Source organism: Puma concolor, chromosome E1 (genome assembly GCF_028749965.1).
Source record: "Puma concolor isolate L17-30 chromosome E1, mPumCon1.1.hap2, whole genome shotgun sequence".
Classification (NCBI taxonomy): domain Eukaryota; kingdom Metazoa; phylum Chordata; class Mammalia; order Carnivora; family Felidae; genus Puma; species Puma concolor.
The window spans coordinates 29402059-29423816 of record NC_141680.1 but is presented as its reverse complement, the minus strand read 5'-3'; the positions used below and the strand labels follow the sequence as shown (position 1 = coordinate 29423816).

Below are 21758 nucleotides of genomic sequence, written 5' to 3'. Positions count from 1 at the left end.
GGGAAAAATTAGTAATTTCAGATTGGAGAAACCTGACAGACATCACGTTAACCAAGTGATCTAGGGGCGCCTGTGTGGCTCAGTCAGTTGAGTGTCCGACTTCGGCTCAGGTCATGATCTCACGGTTTGGGAGTTCGAGCCCCGCCTCGGGCTCTATGCTGACAGCTCAGAGCCTGGAGCCTGCTTCGGATTCTGTGTCTCCCTCTCTCTCTGCTCCTCCCCTGCTCACGTTCTGCCTCTCTCTCTCTCTCTCTCAAAAATAAACAAATATTTAAAAAAATTATTTTTTAAACCAAATAATCTAAATTAATGGTACAGAGATAAAAGACATGTGCTCTCCCACTACTCCATCATATGAGGTCCTGAAAAGGTATCATAATTTCTTTAGTACTCCTGCCTAAAGTGCACAATCTTAATTTAATTGTGAAGAAACATTTGGACAACTCCCAAATTGAAGCTTGCTAGGAAAGAACTGCTCTTACTCTGAAGTGTCAAAGTCATAAACAAGCAAACAAACAAACAAAAAAGATCAGGTGATCCAAATTAAAGACTAAAGAAACTTAACTAAAAGTAATGTAATACTGCTTTGGATCCTAGACCAAAGGACATCAATGGCAAATTTTTAAAAGGTAACAGATTATAGTATTACATCAATGTTAAATCCTGAGTTTGATAACTATACTGTAGTTACATAGGAAACATAGTACACAACGAAAAGTATATTCACCTAACTCGAAAGTCTCACCAAAAAATATTTTTATAAAATACAGAAAAGAGGAACTAAGCAAAATATTAACATTTGGGGAATTAATCTGGACAAAGGGAATATGGGAATTGTTATCTAGCATTTTCTCCATTTTTCTTAAATTGAATAATTGAAAAATTAAAAAGAAAAACTAAAGATAACTTTGGAACCCAGAGGTGTGAAGAAGGAAAACTATCTTTCCTTCAAGTTCCTTCATTTATATAAGATACTCTACAGCAAGTAAACATGCTGAGTATCTCCACTTTTAGGCCCAAATTTAGTTAATATGCTTCTAATAATTACTACTTAGATGCTTTATGGCAGTTAATGTGAGACACTCACATAGTTTCTTCATCAATGTCATTTTCTTCTGTGTTACTTGTTGCTGTGGAGCTGGCAGAGGAACTGCTGCCATCGAGGTGATTCACTTCATCTTCACCAACAAGATCCAGATCCAGATCTCCATCTGAAAGTTCATGCTAGATCAAGGCAAAGAAACAAGACTTCTATCTCAAATGTTTTTACTCATTGATCATCTGATCCAGCCAATGGACCAAGCACCAAAGAATAATGAAATGATCAGAATTCTCTCTCCTGTGCATAGGCAGTTGAGCCCATTAGAGAACAGCACACAACCACATTATCTGGTTCCACTAATAACTTATTGCTGCCATTTTCAGTTAGGCCTTCAATGTGACTAGAGATGCTTCATATACTCCACTGCAGATGCCAATGAGGCTCTTCATAGGGTAACATTTCAAACCATCACCCTGTAGTCCGACCTAATCTCTAACATCAAGGACATCATAAAACTCTTGTCACCTATCTGCATAGAAAAACACACTGGTTATTATGTGTAAATACCCCCAAATTTTACCTGCCCTACCTCCAAACCCCATCATTAATTCCATTAACACCCCTTTCACAGGTTAATTGCTTCACCTGAGTGCTCCATTATCTCCTTAAATAGTTTTGTCAATACCTTAATTTACCTCTCTCCCCACTGGCTCCTTCATTTTAGTACATACTTGAAGTGTCCTATCTTACAAATAACAACTGTAACAACAAAAGCTGGTCTCTGCATCACTGTCTTACTTTACAACTCTATTCTTTTTTATGTTTATTTATTTTGACAGAAAGAGTGGGAGAGCGGGGGAGGGGCAGAGAGAGAATCCTAAGCAGGCTATGCGCTGACAGCGAGGGCTCAATCCCATGAACCACGAGATCATGAAGTGAGCCGAAATCAAGAGTTGGATGCTTAACTAAGTGAGCCACCCAGGTACCCATAACTTGAAACAGTAACAATCACTTCTCAAATTCTCATTCTGGTTGTTGTTTATCTAGCATAAAACCTGGCTATCTCCCAAATCCTAAATGATTCTACCTACATATGCAAAAATAAGGTACTGTACTAGTTTTAGTGAATGGAAATAGATCAGATTTGTTAATTCCACAATTTGTATAGTTGTATATTTTCCGGAATGTGTGTCAGTTTGTTTGGTAGAACATACGTTTTCTATAATAAATTAACTTTAGAGCCTTGTAACACTTTGATTCAACTTCTGACTTAATATTTACAGAAGGGCATACTCTACTAAAGAAAATAAATGGAGAAGTCCTTCAGTATATTGATTCCTCTATATATGCTGGAAACCATGGTCTTATCATTTCTCTTACAAAGCACAAAATGAATCTAAAACAAGTCTAATTATTACATGATAATCTTCATTCTGAATCTTTTCCTCTTCTTCATCCTCTTTGACATCTCTTACAGAAGCTGTAGTAGGACCATCCTGGAGAAGCATATCGGTGCATGGCATAGGCTTCTTAGCACGTGTCTCAGGAGTGTCATCATTTTGGGGGCTCAGATGATTATCTGGTGGTGACAAATCTCTTGATTTCTGACTTCGAGATAACTCAATAGTAAGTCTCTTTTAAAACAATAACAGCACACATAAACATGAGTCAAAAGAAGAGTTCCCTGGTACAGTAAAAATATTTTCAGTAAAAAGATATATCCAGATGTTCCTAAAAACATTTTTGAACCATTTCTCTCACTCCCTCCAGGTTTTGCTTATGGAAAAATCTATGGCAAAAAAAAAAAATCTGCCCAATTTACCCTCATTCTTCTTATATGCAGCCCAAGCTGCACATACAATTAGCAAACTGTAAAGTCAATAAATATAAGCAGTTTTAAATAGTACACTTAACATGAAAAATCTCTCAAAGCATGTATTCATTCATATTTCCTCCCTTTTCTATTAACCATTCTCAGCACTTCAATCCTATTACCCCATCTCAATTTCCACTGGCAGAAAGAAGAATCCCTTACATAATGTAATTTACCACTGTAAGCTAAAAATTCCTTAACTGATCCTCCATAATGCTCCATTCAAGAATAGTGAAAATTCAAGATGTGGCAATTTTCAATTATTCTATAACTTAGAATCCTTTGACTTCACGACAGCATGGAAAACAGAAATACTCAAGTCATTGAGAAAAACACAAAATGTTTACCTCAATGAGAGCAGCACTGTCCAATACAGTACGGAAATGTTCTATATGTGCAATGCCCAATAGAAGCACTTGAAATGCGGCCAGTACAACTAAAGAACTGAATTTTTTATTTTAATTAAGTTTGCATAGCCATATGTGGCTAATGGCTAACAAACTGTGAAGAGTGTAAAATTAGAGGCTCAAAGGTGGGAAGTAGATGGGAGAATAAGATAATTGGACTTTTCTACAAAATTACAAAATCTAGTTACAAATGTATCAAGCCAAAAACACAATATGAAACACTAAACCCATAATACATTTTTTCCTTACCTCTTTAAGGTTATTTATTTGTTGAATATAGCTAGTTTGTGCAGCTTCTAATTGAGTAATATACCAATGCTGGTCCCGGCATTTTTGAAAGAAAGTTGGAGAACGAACCTGAAACCTTAAAAGAAGAACTGCACATGAAACGTGATCCAAACAGTAAAATATTATCAACCAAGCCTTGAATCTATTAACTATAAATTCTATAATTTTAAGTTTACTTGATTACATTACAACAAAGCTAAAATTCAAATTGAATTCAGAGCTGCTGGTATCAACCATTTATACATACAGTTTACAAATTAGAATGACGTAATGTTCTGAGAAGTTCTCTTCAAGAGGGAGGCAAACCATAACAGACTCTTAACAATAGAGAAGAAACTGAGGGTTGCTGGCGTGGGGGCGGGGGGGGGGTTTGGAGCGCTAAATGGGTAACGGGTATTAAGGAGGGCACTTGTTGTGATGAGCACTGGGTGTTATATGTAAGTGATGAATCACTAAGCTCTGCTCCTGAAACCAATACACTATATGTTAACTAACTTGAATTTAAATAAAAACTTGGAAGAAAAAAGTTATCTTCAAGTCAGTTGTCTAAATTCAAACTATACTTTTGTAAAGAAATAACATTACATATCATGGTTAAAGCTCCCAAACTACTAGTTGAAATACATTGTTGATCATGAGATGGGAAGACCATGCTATGCAGGAAGAAAGAAGCTAATGCTTTCCTTCCCCTTTCTTGCTTAGGTCAGGCACTACAAAAATAGGCAAAGTTTGTTTTAGACTCTGTTTTTTTTCTTTCCTGCCTCCATCTCATGTCCCCATTTTTCTTACTCCTCAATAAAAAAATAATTTAAAGGATCAACTATCCAGGACTGCTTTACTGTCCCCCAAAGAGTTGCATCCTCTAAATAACCTATATTCTAAACCCCTCCAGATAGCAGCTTAAATCAACCCTCCATATATCACAATACAGCATATTTCAGGAGGGTTAGGGAAAAAAACAAGTATAATAAAGGATTTTAATGGGTAAGTGATAGGATCTCAATCTTTTAAGAGTTATCTGTACTTTTAAAACACTAATACCTACTAATGCAAAGAATCTCTACCTACGTCAGATGAATGAAAATGAGTCTATACTGAAAAAATTTTCAGTAACATGTAAAGATGTTTCTAAAGAAAGGAAGAGTCCCAAGAGAAAAGACTAACTTGGAAGCCTGCAAATCCTCTTTCCAGTCTTGTCACCTTTATGTTAAATACTATTCCATTTTTCGTAACATTTTAAAGCTAGTACAGGAATCTACTGACCATCTAGAATGATCTGCAGCAGATAACTATTTCCAGTCAAGCATACTCAGGTATTGGAGGTCAGAGATTATTCACTCAATCACTAGCTTAAGTGGATACTGCCTACTCAGTATACACTGGTAAGACTTTCAAAAGACTATTACCTTTGAATACCTAATGAACTACAGCCAAGCCCACACATTATCATTAGTTAGTTAATGTATCATCAAAACAAAAGCAAGCAACAGGTAAAATTCCTTAACTTTCTCATTTAACAAAAAGAGAATAAATATTCTCTTTAGAATATGAATATTGATTCATATGTAGTTGTAGAAAAGCCTTAAAGTAACTTTCTGATATGTACATTTAAAATTCCTTCAGAATTTTGAATTGAGGTTCAAATTTTCAGCGATCTCCCATTAAATATTATGAGCAATAAGATAATTAAAAGCCTCCTCTCCACGAATCCTACAGCAATTTATTTATACTGCTATTATAGCACTATCTTTTAGAAAAAATTGTTTTTATCTACCCATTTCATCTTGATTTTCCTGAGGACAAAATCCATCTTATTCTTTCTTAATATTAACCCACTGCCACTCAGTAAACATTGCTGTATAAATGATAATAAGATATTACAATAGGAATCTGTTCCTGCACTAATATTCAAGCCTGTAAGTAAAAGTTTTGTTATAAATAGGGATGGCCTAAATAAAGAATTAGAATTTGGGCTAAACTGCATTTAAAAAAAAAAGAAACTATTACACAGATTTCCACCAGAAAGATTCAACATTACTATGACTCCCAATAAGGAGAGGACTAAGGATTTAAAAAAAAAAAAAAAAAAAAGCTCTTGGGGCACTTGGGTGACTTAGTTAAGTGTCTGATGCCTGATTTCAGGTCAGGTCATGATCCCAGGGTTGTGGGACAGAACCCCACATTAGGCTCCATGTTGACAGCATGGGATTCTCTCTCCCTCTCTCTTTGCCCCTCTCCTGCCCTCTCTCTCTCTCTCTCTCTCTCAAAATAAATAAATAAACATTTTTTTTTTTAAAGGCCCTTTTGTAGGCTGGTCAAATTGATGGCTGAATAATTTTGCTATCTTCCCTATAGTAAGTATGGAACAGCAATAAACTATTTGTTTTGGCAAATAATAATAGTAATAACAAAACCCTGAAAGGTTATAAAATGGAACTAAAATAATTCCCCAAATGAAGGCAAAAACAAGAATCTTTTTTCCTACACTGAAAATGCAATACTCTTTTATCACTTATTCATTCTCCCAAAAGGGTTATGAAGAACACATACGAGTAAAGGTTCATACAACAGCAACTCCTACAGCATGCTCTGAATCAAAGAGCTCAGAATAAGTGGAAATTAAGAGTATACCAAATCAATCCCAAGGAAAATGCTCTGAAAATGGTTTTCATGGAAACTCCTTAAACTGTTAAACATTGTTCAAAACATAATTGAATCAGGACACCTGGGTGGCTTAATCACTTAAGTGTCTGACTTCAGCTCAGGTCATGATCTCACAGTTCATGAATTTGAGCCCCACATTGGGCTCTCTGTGCCCCTCCCCCAGTTGCTGTCTCTCACAAAATAAATAAACTTAAAAAAAAACAAAAAACCATAATTGAATTTACTTTTTTAATACTCAAGCTCTCACTGTCATCATCAAATTAAAACATCATGTAATGATGCTCCAAAATGTCTGACTTATACAGGGTTCCCCAGTATTAAACAGGGCTGTGCGGTTTTATAGTCAGTTTATGTTGTCCTTTCTTACAAATAACACACCAACTACTTATCACTTAATTTGTTTTCATGAATTTTCATTTCTATTTCCTTACTTTTAATTTGGTGTTATCTGGAAGAAACTGAAAATTATTTTGTGAATTTAAGCTTGTAAAACCAGTCACCCACATATAATATACAATGTCAATTGAAAAAAATAAGCACTTGATTCCTCAATATTTTTATATTTCCAAATGGGGAGGTTGCTAGATGTTCAATAGGTAAGTAAATGGAACATTACTTATAAGAAGCAGTAGTTTCCTGGGGTGCCTGGGTGGCTCAGTTGGTTAAGTGTCCGACTTCAGCTTAGGTCATGATCTCACTGTACCTGAGTTCAAGCCCTGTGTTGGGCTCTGTACTGACAACTCAGAGCCTGAAGCCTGTTTTAGATTCTGTGTCCCTCTCTCTCTCTCTCTCTCTGCCCCTGTCCCACTTGCACTCTGTCTCTTTCAAAAATAATAAATATAAAAAAAAAAAAAGTAGTAGTTTCCTTTCTATGGAATTACTAACTAGATGTCAAGCACATTTCTAAGTTATATTACTCACTATACAGGACTTCTGAAAAGAAACACTTAAAAACCTAATAGGATTATAGTTAGTATGAATTTCAGTATTCATGTTTGTTAAATGAATAAATTTCAAAATAAAGTTCTGATGACATTATTCCCCCATGATAAAAACAATATCAAATGTTTCCTATTACCTTAAAATCACTGTATCATTTTGCCGATTCAAATATCCTTCATTGGCAAGTAAGTCCAAACGGAAAAATCTATTATAACCCCAGCATTCTCCAACTTCAAAGTCAGATGCAAATTCTCGAATGATATTTTTGGTAGGATCATTGCAGGACTGATGAACCATCTCTACACGATACTCATACCTAAATTTGAAAAACAGACTATTAATACAGAGTTAATAAACAAGAATAGAAGACAAACATACTGAAACACTAAATAGGTCATTAATTACCTGAGAAAAAATTTATTGACACTTACATTTCTTTCAGAAATGACTATCATTTATAAAGACACCAGTTTTGTAATGGGCTCCGACAAAATGATTGACACCAGGTCCTTTTTCCCTCTTAAAAATGTTTACCAATAGAGGTGCCTGGGTGGCTCAGTTGGTTGAGCATCCAACTCAGCTCAGGTCATGATCTCATGGCTTGTAGGTTTGAGCCCCGCATTGTACTCTGTGCTGACATTGCAAAGCCTGCTTGGGATTCTCTCTCTCCTTGTCTCTCTGTTCCTCCCCTACTTGTGTTCTCTCTTAAAAGAAGTAACTAAAAACTTAACAAAAATTTAAAAAACATGTTTACCAATATAGCAGGTATAAAACAGCACCTCAAAAAATAAATAAATTTTGTAAAAAATAGTACTTTCAAAGTTACTTTTGCTTTAACAAAAGCAAAAGTGAGTACTTACTCACAGGGATGCTAATAAAATATAATTAAAAATGACAAATTATTAAATATTGGTGAGGATGTAGAGAAATATGAACTCTCATACACTGCTGGTAGAAAACAGAATTGTGCAGTCACTGTGGAAAAGCTTGGCAAGTCCCCAAAGATGTTATAAACACAGAATTACCATATAATCCTGCAATTCTATACTAGGTGTATATTCAAAAGAAACAAAAACATATGTCCATATAGAAACTGTACGGGATTACTCATAATAGCCAAAAGTTGCATACAACCCAAATATCCATCAGCAGATGAATGGATAAACAAATTGAAGTATATACTTAAAATTGGATATTATTCAGTCATATAAAGGAATGATGTTCTGGTATATGCTTCAACATGAGCAAACCTTGAAAACACCATGCTAAGTGAACAGACGCCAAACACAAAAGGTCCGACTATAGGATCTTCTATATGAAATAGCCACAATAGGCAAATACATGGAGACAGAAAAAGCAAAATTATATTTATCTAGGTATAGGGGAAGAAAGGAATATGGAGTGTTTACTTAATAGGTATGGGGTGTTCTGGGGTGATGAAAACACTCTGAAATTAGAAAGAGGTGATGGTTTACAACACTCTACATGCATTGAATTCCACTGAATTGTATATTTTAAAATGGTTAATTATTCTTCCAATCCATGAGCACGGAATGTTTTTCCATTTCTTTATATCTTCTTCAATTTCCTTCATAAGCTTTGTATAGTTTTCAGCATACAGATCTTTTACATCTTTGGTTAGGTTTATTCCTAGGTATTTTATGATTCTTGGTGCAACTGTGAATGGGATCAGTTTCTTTGTCTTTCTGTTGCTTCATTATTAGTGTATAAGAATGCAACTGATTTCTGTACATTGATTTTGTATTCTGAGAATAGCTGAATTCATGTATCAGTTCTAGCAGATTTTTGGTGGAGTCTATTGGGTCTTCCATGTATAATATCATGTCATCTGCAAAAAGTGAAAGCTTGACTTCTGGAAACAGTGTGGAGGTTGCTCAAAAAATTAAAAATAGATCTACCCTATGACCCAGCAATAGCACTGCTTGGAATTTACCCAAGGGATACAGGAGTGCTGATGCATAGGGGCACTTGTACCCCAATGTTTATAGCAGCACTTTCAACAATAGCCAAATTATGGAAAGAGCCTAAGTGTCCATCAACTGATGAATGGATAAAGAAGTTGTGGTTTATATATACAATGGAATACTACGTGGCAATGAGAAAGAATGAAATATGGCCTTTTGTAGCAATGTGGATGGAACTGGAGAGTGTTATGCTAAGTGAAGTAAGTCCTACAGAGAAAGACAGATACCATATGTTTTCACTCTTATGTGTATCCTGAGAAACTTAACAGAAGACCATGGGGGAGATGAAGGGAAAAAAAAAAAAAAAAAAGATAGAGAGGGAGGCAGCCAAACCATAAGAGACTCTTAAAAACAGAGAATAATCTGAGGGTTGATAGGGAGTGGGAGGGAGGGGAGCTCCCGGTGGGTGATGGGCATTAAGGAGGGCACCTGTTGGGATGAACACTGGGTGTTGTATGGAAACCAATTTGACAATAAATTTCATATTAAAAATAAATAAAATAAAATAAAATGGTTAATTATATGTTACATGAATTTCACCTCTACAATATTAACTTGTTACTTCTATTTTTAAAATGAGTAGTGAAAAACTCAAAATACATAGAAAAACAATCAAGAATATTGAAAATCTGGGGGAGAATACATTAATGCAGATAGTCAAATACATCTGGGTTCAAAACAGATAAAAGTTTAAGATCAATAGTATATGTGCTGCCAAAGCGAGCACAAAGATCAACAGAAAAAAGTAAAAACTCACACTGTATGAAAAACCATATAATGTATGAAAGAAGTTCCTTTACCAGCTTTAGTTCTTTAAAATCATGACAAATACATACTTGTATTTCTAACAAATGTGGGAATTAATCCAAATTAAAATACTTAACTTAGCATCTAAACCCCAATCTTAGATAAAACTAAAACCTTAAATTTGAATACTCCTTCTACCAAACTGAAGGCTCTGAATATAATAACTGTTCACTTAAAAATTTTAGAATTATTTAATTACTCCTCCAGGAAAAATTCAACTCTTTCCTTAAGCAACTCAAAGAAATTCCCTTCTCTAAAACAAGGCACTCAGCAAGGACTGTAGAGTCAATTTCAGGATGTCACTCATATGCAAATATTCTCTGAAAGTCTATACACGTGTATGCCAACACACCTTTAGAGAGATACTTAAGCATAATGAAATTATGATAGTACTTCTGCAGCATCCCAGATGATACTAAAATATACTAGATAATGACACAAAGATTTAAGTTTTTATTTCATATTTTGGCAAACTACTTCACTGTTCAATTCTGAATTCCATAACTGAATGACATTTTAATATTAATGAAAAAGTATTCAAAACTCTCCTCTAGGTTTATTGAAGTGTTAAGAGAATTAACAGATAATAAGATGTCATTTTATCAGAATAGAAAGGTCTCGCTAAAGTATTTAGATAATATTTAACAAATATATGAATCATAATCTTTTTCAACCTCAGTATCCTGAATGTTTCATTATCACTGATAACATTTATTGCTGTTTATAAGACAATGTGAACTTTAGGTTCCTGAAGTGTATATGATCAACAATACAAGCACAGAAATAAAATCAGTACCAAAGGCAATAGAAATGTCACAAAATCTACCTATCAGTAACAGAGAAAGGAAACTTTCCAATGCAAGAAATAGAGATAGATCAAGAAATAGCTTAATCAAGAGATGAGGAGAGGCCCAAGATTTAATGGTAGCAACAGGGACACAAACAAAATCCTGTAATCACTGAGATGCTTATAATTCTGCCCTCGATCAACCACTTTCCAACCAAAATGGCTCATTTCAGAGAATCAAAACAGCTTGGTCGTTAACAACAATACAGAAACCAAAAAGTCTGTGTTAAACCGATTGCTGTTAAACAATGCCGATCTTGAGTGAATAATTTGAGCCATCACTGTATTACCATCTGTGAAATGGGACTAATAATATAACCTACAGCTCACAAGGGGATAGTAAAGAAAAATGGTACTATAAAGCACAGTGCTTGGCATAAAGTAAATACATAGCAGATGTTAGCTGTTATAGTAACAACACAGGTTAGAGACACGCCTATGTGGTTCTGTCATTTAAGCGCCAACTATTGATTCTGGCTCAGGTCATAATCTCACAGCTAGTAAGATCAAGCCCCGAGTCAGGCTCTGCGCTGACAGCACAGAGCCTGCTTGGGATTCTCTCTCTGCCCCTCCCACACTCACTCAGGCACATGCAGGTGCTTTCTTTCTTTCTCTAAATGAATAAACATTAAAAAAAGAAAGTACAGGTGAGTCCACTGCTAAAGATCACACAGGAGATTTGAAGCAAAGCCAACAGCTAAAACATACTTATAATTCAAAGGCAGAATCCTTTCCATATCACTAGCATTATTCATAGTTTGACTCCCCAGTAGGGGCAAGAATATTCTGCATTAAGGTTAGTCTATGTCAGAAGTTGTTAAAATGTAATCTGTGTGCCCAAGGGTCAGCTCCTAAATGGTCCTATTAGAGATCCAAAATGTCAAACCATTATCGTAATATTAAGTTGTGTGCCTCTTTCATTGTGAGGACATTCGGAATAATGGTGCAGAAGAACAGTAGTTAAAAATGTACCAGTAAAGGGGCACCTGGGTGGCTCAGTCAGTTAAGCTTCCAACTTTGGCTCAGGTCATGATCTCGCAGTTTGTGGGTTTGTGCCCTGTGTCGGGCTCTGTGCTGACAGCGCAGAGCCTGGAGCCTGCTTCACATTCTGTGTCTCCCTCTCTCTGCCCCTTCCCTGCTCATGCTCTGTCTCTTGGTCTCTCTCTCAAAAATAAACATTAAAAAAATTTGTTTTTAATGTACCACTAAAGTCATTAAATTATTCAGTACTACACACTTTCAGACAGTGAAACAAAATGCCAGTGTGTCTCAGGAATGTTTTTGATGAAGTAGTAAAATTGATACAGTTTATTAAATCTCACCTCTTGGTGTCACAAAATGGGACACATACATAAAGTACTTTTGCTGTATAGTCATGTACAATGGTTGTCTTGGGTAAATAACTTTAACTTAGTTGTAAATTCACTAGTCACTTTTTTTGTGTAATATCAAATTAAAAGAACAACAATAAACAATGGTTATTCAGTTGTGGATATCTGGCAGACATTTTCTGGACCAAAACATCTAAAGAAAAAAACTTCCAATATTGGTTGCCAATGACAAAACACAAGCTTTCAAATAAAAAAGTCCTAACTCTGGAAAATCTGGAGGTGCTACGTGAGCTTAAAAGCTTTCTAACAGAGGCACCTGCATGGCTCAGTCAGTTAAGGGTCTGACTCTAGACTTCAGCTCAGGTCATAATCTCACAGTTGTGAATTCGAGCCCCGTGTCAGGCTCTGCACTGACGGTGCAAAGCCTACTTGGGATTCTCTCTCCCTGTCCCTTTGCTCCTCCCCAGCTCTCTCAAAATAAATAAACGTTAAAAAGAAAAAAAAAGTTTTCTAATACTTGAAGACTCTCCTGATAAAAACTGGTAATATCAATGAATGTAATTCTTTAATATCACATGATGAAATGTGTCAACTGTATATTTAGCAAATTATTAATTTCTTTTTTTTTTTAATGTTTATTATTTTTGAGAGAGAGTGCAAGCAGAGAGAGAGGGAGACACAGAATCCAAAGCAGGCTCCAGGCTCTGAGCTGTAAGCACAAAGCCCAATGCAGGGCTCAAACTCAAGAACTGTGAGATCATGACCTGAGTCGAAGTCAGACGCTTAAGCGACTGAGCCACCCAGGTGCCCCTGTAAATTATTATTTTCTAAATGATCAACACATGAGTAAAGCATCCGTTCCAAGTATAAGACAGATTAGGGGCCCCTGTGTGGCTCAGTTGGTTAAGCATCTAACCCTTGATTTTGGCTCAGCTCATGTTCCCAGAGTTGTGGGATCGAGCCCTTTGTTGGGTTCAGCACGGAGCCTGCTTAAGATTCATTCTTTCTCTCTCTCTCTCTCTCTCTCTCTCTCTCTCTCTCTCTCCCTCCCTCCCTATCCCTCTCCCCTCCTCACACTTGCTCTCTAAAATTTAAAACACACACCCACAAAAAAAAAACAAAGTGCAAGACAGACCAATTAAGTTCTCATTGTTGTTTGTTTTTTGAATAAATAGCTTTAATGAAGTATAACAAAGAAAGTTACACAATCTGGTAATTTTTATATGTATACACACATACACATAAATACATACCCATTAAACCATTACTACAACCAAGATACAAAACACATCCTTTCCCAGTTTCCTCTGCCTTTTGTGCTCCCTTCCTTACCATTTTCCTCCACCTAACCCCAGCCCTGTCTGTCCCTCCATCTCCAAACAACTATATACATGCATTCTGTCACTACAGATTAGTTTGCATTTTTCTAGAGTTTTTACATTAGTGGAATCATATATACATATTCTAGTTTCTTTCACAAATAATTTAAAAACCATTCACGTTGTTGCATGTATCAATAGTTCATAACTCTTTATTGCTCAGTGGTATTCCATTGTAGGGACACACCAAAATTTATTTATCTATTCAGCTGTTGATTGAAATTAGAGTTGATTCTATTTGGCTATTACAAACAAAGCTGCTATGAACATTTGAGTAAAAATCCTTGTGTGGACATACAGTCCCTTTTCTCTTGGGTAAATATCTAGAAGTGGCTTAGCTAAGTCATGTAGCAAGTGTATAGTTAGCTTGTTAACAAATCACCAAATAGTTTACAAAAGTGGTAGTTACTGTTTTACATTCCCATGAGGAAGGTACACGACTTCAAATTTCTATATATTCTTGCCAATACTTGGTATGATCTTTTTTCTTTCTTTAAATGTTTGTTTATTTTTGAGAAAGAGAGAGAGACAGCAGGGGAGGGGCAGAGAGAGAGAAAGAGATTCTCAAGCAGGCTCCTAACAGCCCAGAGCCCACTCAAACTCACGAACTGTGAGATCATGAGCTGAGCCAAAATGAAGAGTCAAACACTCAACCAACCAAGCCACTCAGGCACCCCGCCCAGTATGATCTTTTTAATTTTACCCAATGCAATAGGATATAGTGGTATCATACTGTTTATAAACTTCCATTTCCCTAATGATTAATGCAATAGGGTATACTGGTAGTGTATTGCTGGTAAATTTCCCTTTCCCTAATGGCTAATTCTATTAATTACTTTAAATAAGTTTATTTTGCCATCAATATATCTTTCATAGTGAGATGGCAAATGTTTTGTCCCCAGGGGGAAGGGAGCTTGTTTATTTTTTAATTGCTGAGTTTTCAGAGTTCCTTATATATTCTGAATAAAAGTCTATGTAACTTGAAGAGGTGAACTTCATGGTTTTCATGAAGTCTAATAAATGTGTTCTTTTAAAGATTATACTTTTGGTTTGTAACTAAAACAGCAATGCTTAACCCAAAGTCACAGATATTCTATACGTTTTTTTGTTTTAGAATTTAAATCTAGGACTATGGTCAATTTTCACTAATTTACATATGTAGTATGAGGTATGGGTATAAGTTTATGTTCTTTGCATATAGATATCCAAATGTTCAAGGACCAAGACTATACTCTCTCCACAGCATTACATTTGCATCTGTATCAAAAATCAGTTGTGCTTATGTGTTTATTTCTGAACGTGGTATATTCCATTGATGAATTTTTCTATCCTTATGTTAATACTATGCTATATTAATACTGTAGCTTTACTGTAAGTCTCACAATCATGCAGGTTTAGTCTAATTTTGTGTTCATCTCAATGATTTTCTCTATTGCTTTTTCAATTTTTATTTCATTGCATTCTGCTCTGATCTTTATTGTAATTTCCTTTCTTCAGCTTACCTCCCATTTAACTTGTTTTTCTTTTCTCTAGTTTTTTAAAGTAGATGTTGAGATCACTGACTCGCAACCTTTCTGCTTTTCACTTACCAACTAATCCTTCAACAATGCGGGGGGTTAGGGGCCCTGATCCCCACACAGTCAAAAATGTATGACTTCTGACTCCCCCAAAATTTAATAGACCACCGTTGACCAGAGGCCTTACCAATAACATAAACAGTTGATTAAGTGTATTCTGTACGCTATTTGTATTATATACTATATTCTCACAACAAAGTTAGCTAAAAAATATGTTAAGAAAAAGGTAAGGAAAATACAATTACAATACTGTACTTACTGTATTTATTGAAAAAAAATCTGTGTATAAATGAACCTGCAGTTCAAACCTTGCACTGTTCAAACCCATACTGTTCAAAGGTCAACTGTATATAGGCATTTATTGCTATAAATTTCCCTCTACTTACTACTTTAGCAGCACACTACAAATCCTAATATGCTTTCATTTTCATTTGGTTCAAAATATTTTTTGTTGTTCAAAATACTTTTAAAAAATCCCTTATGATTTCCTCTTTGATCCAGAGTTATTTAGAAATGTGTTAAGTTCCAAATATTTCAGATTTCCAAAATACAGTATGTTAATATCTAAATTAATTCCATGATGGCAAGAGAACATACTTTGAATGAGTTGAATCCTTTTGAATTTATTGAGATATGTTTTATATCCCAGAATATGGCCTCTCTTGGTAAACAATCTGGGCACTTCTGCTACTGTCTGATCAGTCTATAAATGTCAATCAGGGGAGGCTGATTGACAATCTCTACTTTTTTTTTTTTTAATTTTTTTTAACGTTTTATTTATTTTTGAGACAGAGAAAGACAGAGCATGAACAGGGGAGGGGCAGAGAGAGAGGGAGACACAGAATCGGAAGCAGGCTCCAGGCTCTGAGCCATCAGCCCAGAGCCTGACGCGGGGCTCGAACTCACGGACCGCGAGATCATGACCTGAGCTGAAGTCGGCCGCTTAACCGACTGAACCACCCAGGCGCCCCAACAATCTCTACCCTTTAACTGGGTAGTGAGACAATTTACACGAATACATTTGGGTATTCATCCCATCTGTTCTTTTGTTACCCATTAATTCTTTCTGCCTTCTTTAAGTATTTGTTTGTAAATCCATTTTATCCCCTTTGTTGCTTTATTAGCAATATGTCTTTGTCATTTTAATAGTGGCTTTATAGTTTATGGCTGCGGTGGGCTGAATATTACCCCCTACCCCAAGATACCCACATCTTAATCCCTGGAATGTGTGATTGTTAACTTTTCAAGCAAAAAAGGAGAGTATACAGCTGGGATTAAGCTAAAGATCTTCAGATGAGGGAACTATCCTGGATAATCCATGTAGACCCTAAATATAATGAGGAGTGTTACTTTAAGAGAAAAGTAGAGGAACACCTGGGTGGCTCAGTTGGTTAATCGTCTGACTCTTGATTTTGGCTCAGGTCATGATCTCATGGTTCCAGAGATCAAGCCCTGCTTGGACTCTTCTTGGGATTCTTCTCCCCATCTCTCTTTGCCCTTCCCCCGCTTGCACACATACACTTATGCTCTCTCTGTCAAAATGACTAAACATTTAAAAAAATTTTTAAGAAAAATATTACTTAATATGCAATAGGTTTAATTATTTTTAGTGAATAAAAGATCAATTTCTTTTAATTTCTAATTCTGAAAACATCAACAAAAGTAATCTACATAAAGAAAAATCGTTTAGAGCGCCTGGGTGGCTCAGTGGGTTAAGCATCTGACTCCTGGTTTTGGCTCAGGTCATGATCTCAGTTTCTCCAGTTTGAGCCTGGTGTCAGGCTCTGTGCAGGCAGCTTGAAGCCTGCTTGGGATTCTCAGTCTCTCTCTCCCTCTCTCTCTCTCCCTCTCTCTCTCTCTCTCTCTCTGCCCCTCCCCTCACGCTGTCTCTGTCTCTCTCAAAATAAAAAAATAAACTTTAAAAAAATAATCAGCCTAAAATCATCCTTAAAAAAAAAAACAGTTCTTGCTCAATTTTGACTGATTACTCTCCTCATTTTTGATGTTTTCCTGCCTCCTTACATGTCAATTAATCTTTGATTGAACATCAGATATTGTAAATTTGACTTTTTCAGGTGCTAGACATTTTGTGATCCTATAAATTTTCTTGAACTTTGTTCTGGGACACAATTTAGTTACAAGATCTTTCAGGCCTTGCTTTTTCTTTGTTAGGTGGGTTGGGAGCAGTGTTCAGTCTAGTACTAATAGTTCTCCATTACTGAAGCAACAATTTCCTGACTATTGTATTTAGTGCCCATGAATTACAAGCTTCTCCACTACAGTTTTAAGAACAGACACATTACTACCTCTTATGGGCACCAGGCACCACTCCCTCTAATCTTTCAGATGGTTCTTTCCCGACCTCAGATAGTTTCCTCATACATGTGCCCTGATCAGTACTCTGCAGAACACTAAATTTAAGGGAACCCTCTACAGATCTCCAGAGTTCTCTGTGGAGCTCTCCCCTCTCTGGAATTCTGTCCAACACATTCTAGCTAAACTGGTCTTCCTGGACACTCAAACACAAAGAGTCTGCCAGACTCTACCTCAGCTCCTCCTCCCTATGTTACAGACTGAAAACTCTCTCAAGGCTATATAAGGTGAGGCAATCATACAGCTTATCTGTTTCTTATTTCTAAAGGATTGCTTTCATTTGTTGCCTCATGTCCAGAAAGTGTTATTTTTCTTTCTTTCTTTTTATTGATTTTTGTAGGAGAAAGGGTTATCTCCTTATTACACCATCATAGCTAGAAACAGACATCTCATACCACATCAACAAATTTTACTGCAGTAGAGTAAAATAAAATTCACTGATATGGTTCTAGATTCCCCATTACAAACTACATTCAACAAACTACAACTTGTTCAACTTTGGTGTAATACCAAAATTCACAATTATCTAAAACTGCTTTTCTAAATATTCCTCCTTAAAAAAAGTAGATTAGTGGTTCCCAAGAAATGGGGAGAAGGGGGAAGGGAAGTTACTGCTAATGGGTTTTTTCACGGGGTGATATAAAAGTTCTGAAATTAGTTATCAGTGATAGTTACAGCACTCACTGAATATACTAAAATCTACTGAACTGTACACTTATTTATAAGGTCAATTTTATGGTATATGAATTGTTTGTATCTCATCAAAAACAAAACAAAACAAAAAAAAACGACTTTTCCCAACTACCCATGATATTCAAAATCTCTGAGACCAGATTTTAAACATATACTTCAACCAAAGAACTTATTGCAACAAAGTGAATATAGAAGCCAATGTGAGGATCCATTTGTCTTTTTTAAAGCTATACATTAAGACATTTCAAAAAATGCAAAATAGTACAAGTTTTCTCACCAAATATTATTTTGCTTTAGAAAAACAGTTATCTTTCACAAGAATATTATTTATGTTAGTATACAATAGGTTTATTATTATTTTAAAGTGAACTTATAAAATTTTTTTAAGGTTTTCTCAGTTTTAATTTCTAACTCAGAAAATAACAGATATAACCCATATTCAAAAACAAACAAACAAACAAACAAACAAAAAACTCTTGGGCCATGTGGGTGGCTCAGTCAGTTAAGCTTCCAGTTGATTTTGGCTCGCGTCATGATCTCCTGGTTCATGAGTTCAAGCCCCAGGTCAGGCCCTGCACAACACAGAGCCTGCTTGGGATCCTCTCTCTCTCTCAAACACAAAACAGAAAAAAGAACACCTGGCCTTCCAAGGTACACTGAATTTAAAAAAATTAAGAACAAAAACCAAAAGCCAAAAAACCTCTTTGGGGTTTGCAATAAAATTTAAGAGTATAAAGAGTCCAGGTGCCTGGGTGGTTGTCATTAAGCATCTGACTTTGGCTCAGGTCATGATCTCAAGGTTTGTGAGTTTAAGACCCACACCGGGTGAGCTCAAGCCCCGCTTCACGTAAAAAACAAACAAACATGAGCTCTGCTTAGGATGAGCCCCACTTTTCTCTCTCTCTCCCTCAAAAAAGAAATTTAGAAATTTTTTTAATTAAAAAAAATTGGGTTAAAAAAAAAAAGAGGAGTATTCCTGAGGCAGTTTTAGAACTGCCAGTTTGTGATCCCACAGTTCATGAGTATGAGCCCCACTGCTGTCAGTGCAGAGCCCACTTCAGATCCTCTGTCCACCTCTCTCTGCCCCTCCCCCTTCATGTGTGCTCTCCCTCACTCTCAAAAATAAATAAACATTAAAAAAAAAAAGAAAGAACTGCCAGTGTGTGCTATACTATGCCAGGGATTCCATACTAGTACACATCTTAACAGATACAACAATACAGTAACTAACAAAAGTTAAAAAATCCTAAGAGGAATGCATATAAACACACATTAAAGTTTGTTATTTGGGGCGCCTGGGTGGCGCAGTCGGTTAAGTGTCCGACTTAAGCCAGGTCACGATCTCGCGGTCCGGGAGTTCGAGTCCTGCGTCAGGCTCTGGGCTGATGGCTCGGAGCCTGGAGCCTGTTTCCGATTCTGTGTCTCCCTCTCTCTCTGCCCCTCCCTGTTCATACTTTGTCTCTCTCTGTCCCAAAAATAAATAAAAACGTTGAAAAAAAAAATAATGTTTGTTATTTAATTGCATGTCTTACTTGGAAGTTTCAGGCAAGCCAGCTGACAGTTCCAGAAACACAGATAAGTAGTAACCACGAACGACTCCATTTCCATCCTTAAAAAAAGGAAGAAGAGTCAACTATACATCAATAATTAAAGAGAAAGAGAGAGAGATGTTATACAAATACAAACTCTAGATAACTCAAATGTAAAAATTTAAGCAACAACGAAGCAAACATTAATATCTCATATTTGGATTGGGAAATACTTCTACGATTAAAGCAGTAACACAGATAAAAAGACCAACAGATTTACATCTCTAATAATTTAAATCTTTTGTACATTAAAAAAGAAAATGGAAAATATATAGGCATTCAAACTAAGAAAAATGTCAACAACTATGATAAAAGTTAAGAATTCTAGGGGCACCTGGGTGGCGCAGTTGGTTAAGTGAATGATTTCAGCTCAGGTCACAATCTTGCCGTTCGTGAGTTCAAGCCCCATGTAGGGCTCTGTGCTGACAGCTCAGAGCCTGTAGCCTGCTTCGGATTCTGTGTTTCCCTCTCTCTCTGCCCCAACCCCAACTCACACTCTGTCTCTCTCCCTCAAAAATAAATAAAACATTAAAAAAAGTTTTTAAAAAAGAGTTAAGAATTCTAACATACAAAAAGAAGGAGTTCTAACATACACAAAACTCTTAAATATCAGCCTCCGTGAAAAATGAACACATCAAATACGAAAAAAACCTCAACTTTACTGGGTAGGAGACAAAAAATATTTAAAACCAAAAGTGAGTAAAACAGGAAAAGATAACACTTGATGTTGAAAGTAATTAAATATAATTTCTATATAATGTTTATATGTTAGCATTCCATATAACAGTCTGTCTGAAGATTAAGAAGTTGTTTAAATTTGTATTACAGAGATTATTACAAAGATAATAACTTCCTTCTCTATTTCTCCAGTATTTTGCTCACGTGTCTACCTTTCTAAATGACTATCACTGTTGTAATTACATATATAAACATGTTTTCCCAACCAGACTGTGAGGACTGAAGGAAGGATTCTTATTATTCATCTCCAGTGTCTACTGGGATATGACTATGGAGGAGTACAAGTACTTACTAACCCCTTCATTTCTGGGCTACTATGCTTCAAAAGATCCTGAGGAAACTTTCAGGGTAAAAGGAGGTAAATGCTCAATACACAGTAAAGAATAAATGAATTATCAGTTAAGTGAAAAAAATGAGATACAAAAAATTATGTATTGTATGATCCCATTATATGAAATTATGCAAAGTAAAACTATAGTGAAAAAAACACATCAGTGGTTGCAGAGGGGCCAGGAAGGAAGAAAGAAGGGATCAGCTTAAAAAACAAATGAGAAAACTGGGGGGTTAATAAAAATCACGGTGTGGTAATAATTATTTGACTATACATATTTGTGGAAACTTGCCAAAATTAGTAAATTTTATTGAATATAAATTTATCTCAAATTATATTTATTTTAAAAAATCTATCAATATCCTTGTTCAAATGGCCAGATTCTTTTCTTTTTTTAAATTATGCTCCAAGAGGGGCAGCTGGGTGGCTCAGTCGGTGAAGCATGACTCTTGGTTTTGGTTCAGGTCATGATCTCACAGTTTGTGAGTTTGGGCCCTGCATAGGGCTCTGTGCTGACAGTATGGAGCCTGCTTGGGGTTCTCGTTCTCTCTCTCTCTCACCCTCCCCTGCTTGGTCTGTATCTCTTTCTCTCAAAAATGAACAAATAAACATTTTTTTAAAAATCTCTAAATTATGCTCCTAGAACTATTTCCCTGGAATAAATTAATAAAAAGGAATAGGGGCGCCTGGGTGGCTCAGATGGTTAGGCAACTGGCTTGGGCTCAGGTCATGATCTCACAGTTCGTGACTTCAAGCCCAAGTCAGGCTCTGTGCTGATAGCTCAGAGCCTGGAGCCTACTTCGGATTCTGTGTCTCCCCTCTCTCCACCCCTCCCCTGCTCATGCTCTGTGTCTCTTTGTCTCTCAATAATAAATAAATGTTAAAAAAATTT

General features: G+C 36.0%; 1 protein-coding gene across 8 annotated transcripts in view; it reads right to left on the bottom strand.

Moving 5' to 3' along the window:
• The window catches only part of TRIM37 (tripartite motif containing 37), a 146663-nt gene that overhangs the window by 67823 nt on the left and 57082 nt on the right, over positions 1–21758 (bottom strand). For all 8 annotated transcript variants that reach the window (XM_086686827.1, XM_086686825.1, XM_086686824.1 and 5 more), the window contains exons 12-16: positions 19741–19817; positions 7353–7532; positions 3572–3686; positions 2461–2676; positions 1088–1224 (exon numbers count right to left, since the gene is read on the bottom strand). In XM_086686827.1, the coding sequence (XP_086542953.1) occupies positions 1088–1224; positions 2461–2676; positions 3572–3686; positions 7353–7532; positions 19741–19817 (725 nt within the window). The remainder of the gene's footprint in view (positions 1–1087; positions 1225–2460; positions 2677–3571; positions 3687–7352; positions 7533–19740; positions 19818–21758) is intronic.